The 13411-nt window shown below is 47.5% G+C and overlaps 1 protein-coding gene across 1 annotated transcript in view; it reads right to left on the minus strand.

Annotated features, from left to right (window-relative positions):
• The window catches only part of myo15aa (myosin XVAa), a gene marked incomplete at its 3' end in the record, with an annotated part of 119225 nt that overhangs the window by 60061 nt on the left and 45753 nt on the right, over window positions 1-13411 (minus strand). Inside the window, exons 22-29 of the mRNA XM_083649301.1 lie at window positions 12905-13080; window positions 9940-10024; window positions 9670-9723; window positions 9438-9519; window positions 5430-5560; window positions 4673-4768; window positions 3161-3396; window positions 2233-2423 (exon numbers count right to left, since the gene is read on the minus strand). Coding sequence (XP_083505427.1) covers window positions 2233-2423; window positions 3161-3396; window positions 4673-4768; window positions 5430-5560; window positions 9438-9519; window positions 9670-9723; window positions 9940-10024; window positions 12905-13080 — 1051 coding nt within the window. The remainder of the gene's footprint in view (window positions 1-2232; window positions 2424-3160; window positions 3397-4672; window positions 4769-5429; window positions 5561-9437; window positions 9520-9669; window positions 9724-9939; window positions 10025-12904; window positions 13081-13411) is intronic.

A 13411-nucleotide genomic window follows, 5' to 3' on the forward strand; every position in this document is an offset into this window, starting at 1 on the left:
GGTTAATCACACTCCTCACTGATTGCACACAGCTGAGATAATGCACTGTTGCCAACTTGGCGACTTTGTCGCTACTTTTCAGACCCCCTGGCGACTTTATTTCTCAAAATCTGAGTATGGGAAGCAATGTTAATGTGTTAAATCCAGGTGAATGACAACGGATTTTGCCCATGAATTGGTGTGAGTGTGGGTTTTCTCTCTCTCTCCTTGTCTCTGGCTGTCTGACCAACACAGCGCTTCTCCGCTCCACTGAGAGAGCAGCAGGAAAGGGTTTGCTGCTTGTAATAGTGTATGCCGAATCTGGCCCAGGCGGGCGGAGTCAGCACTATGTTACAACCATACAGTCAATGATTATTACAACGGCTACACTGACGCGTGTTTTTGTTTGTTTGTTTTCTAGCGACTTTCTGAGCAACCAATAGCGACTTTGCTTGTAAAAGAGTTGGCAGCACTGGGCCGACGGGACAGGGGCGGTCTAAGAAAGTCTGATGTTGTAGTCTGGCTGTCAGTGTTTCACTGTTTAACAGAGGAAATGTTTATTTCATATTTTTTACATTGTTTTGATTGTTTAAGCTATTTGTTTTTGTTTGATTACATTTTAGTCTGGCTCTCAGTATTTTACTGTTTAAAACTAACGTGGAGGATTATGATTTTGAAGCAGTTATTGAAATAAATAAGCGTTTATAAAGTTATTTGACTTTTGTTTGATTACATTTATTTCACCGAATATCAATGATTATAATACAAATTCAATTCTTTAACAGGTTAGATACTGTAAATTGACCAATAATATCACTATTAGACAAGTATTAAAGCAGCTACGAGCAACTTTTTCGATTGTTATTAAACAGTATAAATTTAATATCAATGCATCACATCTTACCTCTAATAGTCGACGATACCAACGCAGAGTAGTCTCGCTTGAACCCCGAGTGAATCGGCCAGTGTTAGTGTGTCTGTAGCCAGGGCAGATCAGGAATTGAAATGAAACGGTTTGCAGCAGCCACTTCGGCCATAACCACAAAATAACTTCCAAAAAACCTGTTAGAATATAACGAGAGATGTTCCCACGAGTATGCGTGGCGTTCACATTGTTTATGTTATGTTGCTAGGCAGCGCAAACGGCGTAAAAAGGCAGCTGCGTTTCACTTCCTGGTTTCACTTCCGCGTTTCACTTCCGGGTTACCCGGTCCGGTCGCTCTAGAGAGCCCCCTGTTGGCGCGAGTTTAGACAGACTATAGACTTAATAATCACCTAAGGGAGCAATCTCAGATACACACGGCTTTGGTCTCGTCGACTATTAGAGGTAAGATGTGATGCATTGATATTAAATTTATACTGTTTAATAACAATCGAAAAAGTTGCTCGTAGCTGCTTTAATACCATGTTTTAATACTGCATCTGTCAAGGTAAGACTGCAATATCTTGGGCGTGGGGGAAAAAGTGACTTGACTTGCCTTGGACTGGACAAATTGATTCCCAAATTAGCTTTTAAGCAGCAATTGATTGTGGACATTCTTGATGATACATGCAGCTGTTTCCCGACCCACTAATATCCCAGATCCCTGGTTGTAGTTTGTTTACTGTCTGTTGCATTTTTGTTCTTGCCTTGCTTTGCTGTGGCTGTTTTGCTTTCTGCCTGTTTGTCTTGCTGCTTGTGCGACTCTGTTACCTGATGTTGGTCTGCTAGCTACTTGTCTGTTGCTTGTGTGCTACATTGTATAATGTTTCTTATGTAATGTCTCCTGTCACTCATAATACCTGTAAAGGAATGGATGTGTTGGATATGTGCTGTTGTCCTTTTAAATGTTTTTTTTATTTCTTTTAGTCCCTACCCCTCTCCCTCAAGAGGCTTGCCTTTTGTCAGGTCGCCATTGTAAATAAGAATTTGTTCTTAATGACTTGCCTGGTTAAATAAATGTTGGACCAGGGCAGGATAGCAAAGGCTAGGCCTCACACTCAGAATGGACCAGGGCAGGATAGCAAAGGTAGCATGAAGATGGACACCACCTGGAAAACGAAAGCCTGGATGGGCAAGAACACCGGGTGTAGAACAGTTGAAGGTGAGCAGAGAGAAATGAAACGTACATGGTGTGAGGCTCAGAAAATAGCAAAAGACAGAGATGAATGGCATCGGATCGTAAAAGCCTTATTTCCCAGTTGGGTTAATGAAGTGCGGCATCAGTAGCTCCTCCTTCCTACATCTCCTATAAATAGGCAAAGGTGGCTCACCATCAAAGCAGTGCACCTGCAGCACCATGTTAGCCCTCTTCCTATTGGCTGTCCACTCCAGCAGAGACAGTGGATAGGTCCGTGCCGTCTCGGGGGAGGGGCCTGAACCTAGCTGCGACTTCTGATTGGCCTGGATGAGTCTGTGTTGCAGCAACGCCTGTCTGCCATCAGGGGCGTGGTCAGACACAAACCTGGAAAGAAAACAAGTCAGCTGCTGCCTCTTTTTGTGGTTGATGCCATGAAGGCTCCTCTCAAAAGTTAACCTCAACTTCTTTTGGTTTATGTGTACCAAGAGGCAACCTCATGTTCTGAAAAATGAAGCCAATGCGGAAGTGCTGTAAACCTGCATTCTTTCTAATGGCCTGCAGGGGGCAACGCTACTGGCTGCAAGTTGGGAAAATGACCCTACTTCTCACTTGATTTATGGCCTCAGCAAACACTTTCCTAATGAGTTGAAGGCTGCAATCGCTAGTTTCAAGTCTCCGGCAATCCAGCATGATGTTCATTTAGTAAATTACGGTCCCATTTCGAGTCAAATAGACAATAAAGCAGACTATGCTTTTTGACAGGTTGTCTGTCCAGTGATCACGCAGCTCGCAGATCGTGGACCAATAGCAGGCGGCTTTGTGGGAAACCCCTGGTCTCACGCTGGCTGCTTCTGACTCCAAATAACCAAGATGGCGACGGTTAAAATGCCAAACCTCAAGGCTTCAAAATGGGAGTCCACAAAGCAATGGGTGACGTCACGGTGGTCACGCCCATAGTTTTATACAGTCTATGCTATGTACTTATTCCTTTACTACTGAATACATGTGTGTGTGTGTGTGTCTCTGTGTGTGTGTGTGTGTGTGTGTGCGTGCGTGCACGTGCGCGCATGTGTTTCTGTTAGTATGGCTTTTGTACTTGCGTTTAAGCAATGATTTCTTACTTCAGTAGGTGTTTCTCCATCTTGTGCGACGGGGAGAAGGTGCAGACACACGCCAGCAGCAGCAGCCAGCCTCGCTCGGCGTTGTCGTGGTTGCCGTTCCTCCAAACCTGATTGACCACCTGGGCCAGGATCTCATCCCGTACCCCTGGAGACGACAGGCTCCTCTGGATGATGTAGTTCCCAAACAGGTTCTCCTGCGCCCCGTTCAGGTGGGGATCCCCCATGAACCTCAACACCTAAAGAAAACACAGAAACACAGAGAGCGAACCTTAGAATAAACCCTGTTCACGTTGTCTTGTATCATATTGCATCATGGCATGTTGTGTTGTACCTTTGTGCTGACCTCAGTTAAACGTCAAGGTCACCAATATTACAAGCAGTGTAAGAGGCTTTTAAGGCCTCTCTCTGTACACCAAGTCCGTATTTTTCGTCCAAAATGGTTGCACGTTTAAAAATAAACGTTGTTGTGTCAATCGTGTTTACATACCGACTCTGATGTTTCTGAAACAGGTTTGCTTTTCTGCATTTTTCACATCCATCCAAAGCCTTTATTTATTTATTTATTTATTTATTTATTTATTTATTTATTTATTTATTTATTTATTTATTTATTTATTTATTTATCTATGTCCTACATTTCCTCTATTAAGGCCAGAAAGGAGCCCAATACTTGCTTGAAAATATATTCTCTCCATTTTACTCTATGTAACCCATTCAACTCTATATGTAACCCATTCAAAAGTCTTTACTCTAGATGTAACCCATTCAAAAGTCTTTACTCTATATGTAACCCATTCAAACCTCTTTACTCTAGATCAGTGTTTCTCAAACTTTTTCAGACCAAGGACCACTTAAACCAATGAAAAAAACTCGGGGACCACCTAACTCCCAAAACATCCCTAAAAACAATAGGCCTACTACTTCAACTGTAAATTACAAATTACAGGCTAATTAAATAGCAGTACAATTAATCTAATTTTTTGCTTCCCACAATGATGAAAACAAGATAACCGATATAAAAGAAATATATACAGTATGTGATTTATTTGAGTTAGTCCATTTACCTTTTTTTTTTTTACATTATTATTTCTCCTGTTCAGTTCAAATATATTCAAAGTTCAAAGAAAGTTTTTTCAAGTTCACAGTTTTGATATTACATGACGACTATTTTGGGACGCGCCACGTGGCGGACAGACGCCAAACCTAACTCGCCAAACCTAAAATCTGCCCGCCATTGGCGGGTGGCGGGCTCTAATTTCAGGCCCTGTGCCTTCTCCAGTTCCACTAACCACATCAGCGCTGCTGCAGATCAGGCACTGCTGCCTGTCCCTCTATGGGCCCTATTGTGAGGGCGGTAGCGGGCAGTGGTAATGCATGGCGGTAGCACATTTGGAGGCATGTCCAAGTCCATTTTCCAATTTTAACGGTTGTGAATGTGTGAAACTGTCTGAATACAGTAAATGAAGATAAAGAGCTTGAATGCTAAATAAAGTTCACAAAAGAACAGGTTACCATGATGAAGAGCTCCAGAGCTTCCGCATTCAGGTCCTCATCTATCTTTGTCAGAGGTGACTCCAGAGGGGCCATCAGCATCCCAAACTTTGGTTCCTACAGAGACAAAAGAGGGCCAAAAGTGTCTTAGCGTGAAGTAGACCTGGACGTAGCGGGAGATATGTGTGTCTTACGTAGCGGTAGATATGCGTGTCTTACCCTGAACTAGACCTGGACGTAGCGGGAGATATGTGTGTCTTACCCTGAAGTAGACCTGGACGTAGCGGTAGATATGCGTGTCTTACCCTGAAGTAGACTTGGACGTAGCGGGAGATATGTGTGTCTTACCCTGATGTAGACCTGGACGTAACGGTAGATATGTGTGTCTTACCCTGAAGTAGACCTGGATGTAGCGGTAGATATGTGTGTCTTACCCTGAAGTAGACCTGGACATAGCGGTAGATATGTGTGTCTTACCCTGAAGTAGACCTGGACATAGCGGTAGATATGTGTGTCTTACCCTGAAGTAGACCTGGACGTAGCGGTAGATATGCGTGTCTTACCCTGAAGTAGACCTGGACATAGCGGTAGATATGCGTGTCTTACCCTGAAGTAGACCTGGACATAGCGGTAGATATGTGTGTCTTACCCTGAAATAGACCTGGACATAGCGGTAGATATGTGTGTCTTACCCTGAAGTAGACCTGGACATAGCGGTAGATATGCGTGTCTTACCCTGAAGTAGACCTGGACATAGCGGTAGATATGCGTGTCTTACCCTGAAGTAGACCTGGACGTAGCGGTAGTAGGGATAGTTGTTGATGTCCAGCGGCAGGGTGAGCTGAGCCTCTTCCCGGATGTGAGGAGCTTGGAGCAGAGCCAAGCAGTCAGAGTGTAACTCCTTACCGGCTGCAGAGAGATGGACAGAACGATGAAGGCAGGGAGGGAGAGAGAGAGAGAGAGACAGAAGAGGGGGAGCAAGTCAACCAATATCAAAACAACGTCAATATCGTCGCAGTCAGGTTAACCTTTGATCTCCAAAATATCAGCTTTTCAGGAACTAAGCCCCCAGACCCACCAGAAGGAAGGCAAAGAACTAATGGCAATGACGGCCAACTGTTGCGTCGCCTCATGTCGTCTGTGTCGTCTGTGTCGGGGCCAGAAAGTTGTACTTGAACACACATGTACATCAACTAGCATATATGTTCTGCGCCTGTGCGAGATCTAGGACTGCAGATATACAAACCATTATGATACAATGTTACATTATGTTATATGATATGATTAGACGGCCACGGTTTTGTAATATCGCTACTTCTAATGGAGAATATGTCTGATATAAAGTTGCACTGGCGTTGTCAGCCTTTGGTCTTTAGCTTGTGGAAGAAGAAAGGAAGAGGCGGGGGCAGAAAAATAAGGAGAAAGCGACACTAAATGGGTGACATCATACAGCGACATCATTTGGCTCAAAGGGATTTCCCAAAGGCCACATCACTGTGAAAATATTCATGTTTGTCATGATCAGATGAAAATGAGAAAAATGTTTTGTGCGTGCCCTAAGGGCCTGTGTCCACCACCTAGCGTCTTTTTCCGACGTTAAACGCTGGGAGTGCGCTGGGCGCGCTGATCCCAGCGCACAATATACAAGGAAGCAACGTTAGTTCAGTGCGGTAGGAGCTTGATAGCTGACAGCTAGCAAGCTAACAACACAGGTAGGCTACGCTATTAAAAGCAGTAAGCACAACACTCACCAGAAATATGAAGTGTCTAGCCAATCTGCTCCCACAATTTTTTTTTTTTTTTTTTTTTTTTTTTAATGTTTTTTTTCCCGATTTTTTATCCCATTTTTATCCCCCGTTTAGTGCTCATTTGAATTACTCAATCCTGGTTGCTACTCCATCCTCTGCCGATCTGGGGAGAGCCGAGACTGATTCCATGCATCCTCCGAGACATGGGCAGTCAAGTCAGCCGCTTCTTTTCACCTGCCCGAGGAAACTTCACCGGTAGGACATAGCACGTGGGAGGTTCACGCTATTCCAACCAGTTCCCCTCCCTCTGAACAGGCGCCCTTAACGATCAGAGGAGGAACCATATAAGCAACCAGGATGTTGCATGTTTTTGTGAAGGGGGTTCCTATATGAAGGAGACCCCCGGGAGGTACGGGGAGAACATGCAAACTCCACACAGAAAGGCCATTTTGCCGACCCCCACCCGGGTGGTGGGCACTCGAGGACATGCGGACGGGCACGCACTCCTTCAGTGTTCACATCGGCCCAGGTGGGAATCGAACCCACGACCTTCGAGCTGTGAGGCGATAGTGCTTACCACTGCACCACCGTACCTCCTGCTCCCACAATTGAGCCTTTCTGTCTCTGTTGCGATAGTTTCTCCATATGATTAGTTGCCAGAAAAGGAGCACCCAACACCAGCGTCTTTCTGAAAAGTTAAAGGTCCCATTCCGTGCAAAAGCTGTTTTTACTTGTAAATGCATATATACTGCTGTCAGCCCTCCCTGTAATGAGTGGTCACACGCTCAGAACTGCCACAGTTGGATTTGTCCCTATCCAGCTTCCCCCTGCAGTCTCCTCCAAGCCACACCCCCAAACGCTTCGTTTGCCCAGAGGGGAATTGGGACGTCACTAGCTTCCTCCTGCATACTGCGCGGGTCTCTCTCACACAAGCTACCTGCACCATTTTGTCTATAGCCACAAAATTAACACTTCTAGCTGGAGCGACACCAACTCTACGTGATCCAGCAACTGCGGAGGTGCATTCGGTAAGTCTAGGCATTTTGAGATGTCCTCTTTAGCGTAGCAACGTTAAGTTAGCGATAGCGTTAGTTGTGGACACAACCTAGCGTGCTGGTCCACAGACGCTAATCTGATTGGCCGCTGGGAGCCTGGGGTGGGCTCTCCCTCAGCGGCCAATGGGAACTGTTAGTTCTGAATATATTATAGAAACAGACCATTCTTGGGACGCAACGAGATGAGGAAGTGACAACTCCGTCACAACAAACGGGGTTGCTATATTTTCGACAAATTAATCCAGAATCATGTTTTATGGACCAGAGACACACGTTTTTAAGAGGTTACAGCTGCACAAATTGGGACCTTTAAATTATTCTCAGCTGGGAGCGCTGGGAGCCGGCGCACAAAAACACCGGAGCGCTCTGAAAATAGACGCTGGGTGCAGCGCACTTTCTCTAGACGTCCGTGTGCGCTCGCATACGCTCTCCCCCCATTGGAAACAACTGAAAAAGGACGCTGGACCTGAGGAAAAGACGCTAGGTGGACACAGGCCCTAAGTGTGCACTAAGTTGTGGACCAGTGATGTAATTCATGCACAAATGACATCACTGGTCCACATCTTAAAGTCCCTGGAAACCAAAATCCACAAAAACGTTCTAACTATGTTATTTAGGGTCTTATGTTAGTAATTGTCTGCCTCAGAAATTATTATACATTACTTTCAACCCAAAGTCTTAAAATCGACACTTTTCTACAAGATTCTACAAAGTACTTCCTCATTGAAGAGAGCAGTGCGCGAGGTGCTAAAATGCAGGAGCTTATGACGTCATAAGCTCTATATAACCTTTGTACACGCACGCAACTCGCCCTACTGTGTGTGTGTGTGTGTGTGTGTGTGTGTGAGTAACTTCGCGTCACCAGGCTGTGTCGAGCGCTATGCTGTTCTCTCTCTCTCTCTCTCTCTCTCTCTCTCTCTCTCTCTCTCTCTCTCACTAGTCCCGAGAGAGAGAGAGAGAGAGAGAGAGAGAGAGCACACACAGAGTGGGAGACAGACACTCAGCGAGCAGCGCGCTGTGGGGGCAAAGAACGGACAGAGATCTCTTCCTCTCAGAGCCGCAGAGCAACGCGCGAACACACACACACACACACGGTGTGTGCACTCATCTCTCTTTCTCTTTCTCCGTTTCCCTCCCCCCCTCTCTCTCGCGCTCTCCGAGAGACAGAAATTTCCCTGCTGTAGACGGGACACGCCCACACAGCCCGCGGGAGAAAATACACTCTAAAAAATAATGAAATCTCATGAGTTTTGCCATGGCTGTCAAACCTAAATTTATATACTTTGCGACGTTCATCATCGTTCAAATTTGGCTGGTGGCTTATTAACATAGGGTCCTGTGATGTGATGAACTCAAAATGCTAAATAATAAAGAAATATTTCTGGTTTCCAGGGACTTTAACTCAAATCAACGCTCAATATCTGTCAAAGTAAAGGAATACCTGCAAAACTGTTTACAGTTTTCAGATATATGTGAGATTGTGTGCAAAATAAGTCAGCATTGTTTTTCAGTGGAGTGTCCCTTTAAGAACCAGCGAGGTGTGACGGACAACAACCGTGGCTTTCAGGGAAGTTTAATGGTTACATGGATGGACAAGCAGGGTCGCTATAAAAGGGGGCTTCGAAGGCTATCTCCTTCCCGGGACTATTTACACAGTTTCACAATGCAGCTTCATGCGGCGTCGTTATGACAACCAGTTGTGTGGGGTGGGTTGCATTGAGGGGGTACTATTTGCGGCAGAAAAACCAACAGGTGCTACAAAAAGCAGGTAGAGGCCATAGAGGCGAGGTGATACTATGTGGTTGAAAACACCTAGAGAGACACACACACACACGCACGCACGCACGCACGCACGCACGCACACACACACACACACACACACACACACACACACACACACACACACACACACACACACACACACACACACACACACACACACACACACACACACACACACACACACACACACACACTACACACCCCGTGCTGCCTGCAGCAAGGCCCCCAGCTCTGCAGGGATAGGCAGGTGTGTGACATTAACCACCTCCCTCTTGGTCAGCTCCTAGAGGAGAAGGGCGTGGGAAGCCATTACTGCTTTGATTTGTTTACATCTGTCCATCTTTCCGTCAAAAAGTTTCCCAAAGCTCAGTACCAACCTGTACCGACAGGGGGCGACCTTGTAAATCCCTACATGTACTAGTTTGCTTCTTACCATCTCTCTCTTCCTCTTCTCCGCGTCAATTTTCCTCTGGCCTTCATACCTGAGCTGCAAACAGATCACAGAAACCGCACACTGAACATTTTCATCGTGAGTTCACTGCAAAACCACAGAAAGGACAAAGGACCAAATCTAGGACACTAGCACCAAATCTAGGACACTAGGACCAAATCTAGGACACTAAGACGTGATTTGGTCACTTATGTGACGTCAAAATATGAAAGAATAGAAAACATCCTCCTTTTTAAAGCAGTTTCGATGTACCTTGATGTATCTCTTGCGGTTGACGTACATGTGGACGAGAGAGCGGAACCGGACCAGACTCTCCCTCATCCTCACATAGCGCTTCCTAGAGGACAGAGGAGGGAGTGGGCTCATCAGTGACTTCCACTTGCTGTTAACACGTTTAATACTAACAATAGCATTCCATAAGAAAATGTTCGTTTATCTACAGTATATAGACTACATCACCGTGACGTCGCGCTAACAACAAGTCACATCTGGCGATTGATCGGAGATATCGGCAAACTTGTTTATGTTTTTGTTGTTTAAGTCGCCACCCGCTTCTTTTCACCTGACCCTGAGGAGTTTCACCGGCTCTTTTCACCTGACCTGAGGAGTTTCACCGGCTCTTTTCACCTGGCCCTGAGGAGTTTCACCGGCTCTTTTCACCTGGCCCTGAGGAGTTTCACCGGCTCTTTTCACCTGGCCCTGAGGAGTTTCACCGGCTCTTTTCACCTGACCTGAGGAGTTTCACCGGCTCTTTTCACCTGAACCTGAGGAGTTTCACCGGCTCTTTTCACCTGGCCCCGAGGAGTTTCAGCGGCTCTTTTCACCTGGCCCTGAGGAGTTTCACCGGCTCTTTTCAACCTGACCCCGAGGAGTTTCACCGGGTCTTTTCACCTGGCCCTGAGGAGTTTCACCGGCTCTTTTCACCTGACCTGAGGAGTTTCACCGGCTCTTTTCACCTGGCCCTGAGGAGTTTCACCGGCTCTTTTCACCTGGCCCTGAGGAGTTTCACCGGCTCTTTTCAACCTGACCCCGAGGAGTTTCACCGGCTCTTTTCACCTGGCCCTGAGGAGTTTCACGGGCTCTTTTCACCTGAACCTGAGGAGTTTCACCGGCTCTTTTCACCTGACCTGAGGAGTTTCACCGGCTCTTTTCACCTGAACCTGAGGAGTTTCACCGGCTCTTTTCACCTGGCCCTGAGGAGTTTCACCGGCTCTTTTCACCTGGCCCTGAGGAGTTTCACCGGCTCTTTTCAACCTGACCCCGAGGAGTTTCACCGGCTCTTTTCACCTGGCCCTGAGGAGTTTCACGGGCTCTTTTCACCTGAACCTGAGGAGTTTCACCGGCTCTTTTCACCTGACCCTGAGGAGTTTCACCGGCTCTTTTCACCTGACCCTGAGGAGTTTCACCGGCTCTTTTCACCTGAACCTGAGGAGTTTCACCGGCTCTTTTCACCTGACCCCGAGGAGTTTCACCGGCTCTTTTCACCTGACCCCGAGGAGTTTCACCGGCTCTTTTCACCTGACCCCGAGGAGTTTCACCGGCTCTTTTCACCTGAACCTGAGGAGTTTCACCGGCTCTTTTCACCTGACCCTGAGGAGTTTCACCGGCTCTTTTCACCTGGCCCTGAGGAGTTTCACCGGCTCTTTTCACCTGGCCCTGAGGAGTTTCACCGGCTCTTTTCACCTGGCCCTGAGGAGTTTCACCGGCTCTTTTCACCTGAACCTGAGGAGTTTCACCGGCTCTTTTCACCTGAACCTGAGGAGTTTCACCGGCTCTTTTCACCTGGCCCTGAGGAGTTTCACCGGCTCTTTTCACCTGACCTGAGGAGTTTCACCGGCTCTTTTCACCTGGCCCTGAGGAGTTTCACCGGCTCTTTTCACCTGAACCTGAGGAGTTTCACCGGCTCTTTTCACCTGGCCCTGAGGAGTTTCACCGGCTCTTTTCACCTGACCTGAGGAGTTTCACCGGCTCTTTTCACCTGAACCTGAGGAGTTTCACCGGCTCTTTTCACCTGACCTGAGGAGTTTCACCGGCTCTTTTCACCTGACCCTGAGGAGTTTCACCGGCTCTTTTCACCTGAACCTGAGGAGTTTCACCGGCTCTTTCACCGGCTCTTTTCACCTGGCCCTGAGGAGTTTCACCGGCTCTTTTCAACCTGACCCTGAGGAGTTTCACCGGCTCTTTTCACCTGAACCTGAGGAGTTTCACCGGCTCTTTTCACCTGGCCCCGAGGAGTTTCACCGGCTCTTTTCACCTGAACCTGAGGAGTTTCACCGGCTCTTTTCACCTGACCTGAGGAGTTTCACCGGCTCTTTTCACCTGACCCTGAGGAGTTTCACCGGCTCTTTTCACCTGAACCTGAGGAGTTTCACCGGCTCTTTTCACCTGAACCTGAGGAGTTTCACCGGCTCTTTCACCGGCTCTTTTCACCTGGCCCTGAGGAGTTTCACCGGCTCTTTTCACCTGGCCCTGAGGAGTTTCACCGGCTCTTTTCACCTGACCCCGAGGAGTTTCACCGGCTCTTTTCACCTGGCCCCGAGGAGTTTCACCGGCTCTTTTCACCTGGCCCTGAGGAGTTTCACCGGCTCTTTTCACCTGGCCCTGAGGAGTTTCACCGGCTCTTTTCACCTGACCCCGAGGAGTTTCACCGGCTCTTTTCACCTGGCCCCGAGGAGTTTCACCGGCTCTTTTCACCTGGCCCTGAGGAGTTTCACCGGCTCTTTTCACCTGGCCCTGAGGAGTTTCACCGGCTCTTTTCACCTGACCTGAGGAGTTTCACCGGCTCTTTTCACCTGACCCTGAGGAGTTTCACCGGCTCTTTTCACCTGACCTGAGGAGTTTCACCGGCTCTTTTCACCTGACCCTGAGGAGTTTCACCGGCTCTTTTCACCTGACCTGAGGAGTTTCACCGGCTCTTTTCACCTGAACCTGAGGAGTTTCACCGGCTCTTTTCACCTGACCCCGAGGAGTTTCACAGTTTCACCGGCAGGACGTAGCGTGTGAAACTTGTTTATTTTTGTTGTCATTTTCAGCCATAACTGCAATGTTTAAAGATACATGGGAGGGGCAAGCGCAGCTTTTACACTTACCCCACCCAGACTTTATCCTGCCGATCCCGGGGATTGAACATTGACGACCTTCTGGTCACAAGCTCGCTTCTCTAACCTTTAGCCCACCACTGCCCCCACCTGGCCATAAGCACGTAGTGATGTGGTACCTGGTGAGGAAGCCTCGGCATCGCGCCTGCAGGCCGACGATCTTCCTGCGGAATGCCATGAAGCGTGAGCGGACGAAGAACATGCGGGTGTAGCGCTGCAGGGTGAGCGCAGCAAGGTGACGCGAGCGCTCGCGTTTACACTCCAGCACCTGGTAGATGTCCTCCTTCAGAAACAGCTGCCACACACACACGCACACGCACACACACACACACGCACGCACACGCGCGCACACGCACACACAGCACATAGTAGATAAGACCTGCCTATTCATAGATTTCTGTTGACATCACACAACTGTTGCGGCGCCATCTTCAGGACTAATTTGAAATAACATTCACTATTAATAACACTATTTGCTGCGCAATTGGAAATGGAGTGGAACACTTGTGTGAAACAAACATCTCAGAAACGATACATCGCATCGCTTATCATTTATATTGACATTGTGAGTGAGAGCAGAAGTAGCTGAAGGGTTTGATGTATTATGTACTAGTCCATACCCAGGG

This window comes from Poromitra crassiceps (genome assembly GCF_964638095.1).
Source record: "Poromitra crassiceps genome assembly, chromosome: 13".
Taxonomy (NCBI): domain Eukaryota; kingdom Metazoa; phylum Chordata; class Actinopteri; order Beryciformes; family Melamphaidae; genus Poromitra; species Poromitra crassiceps.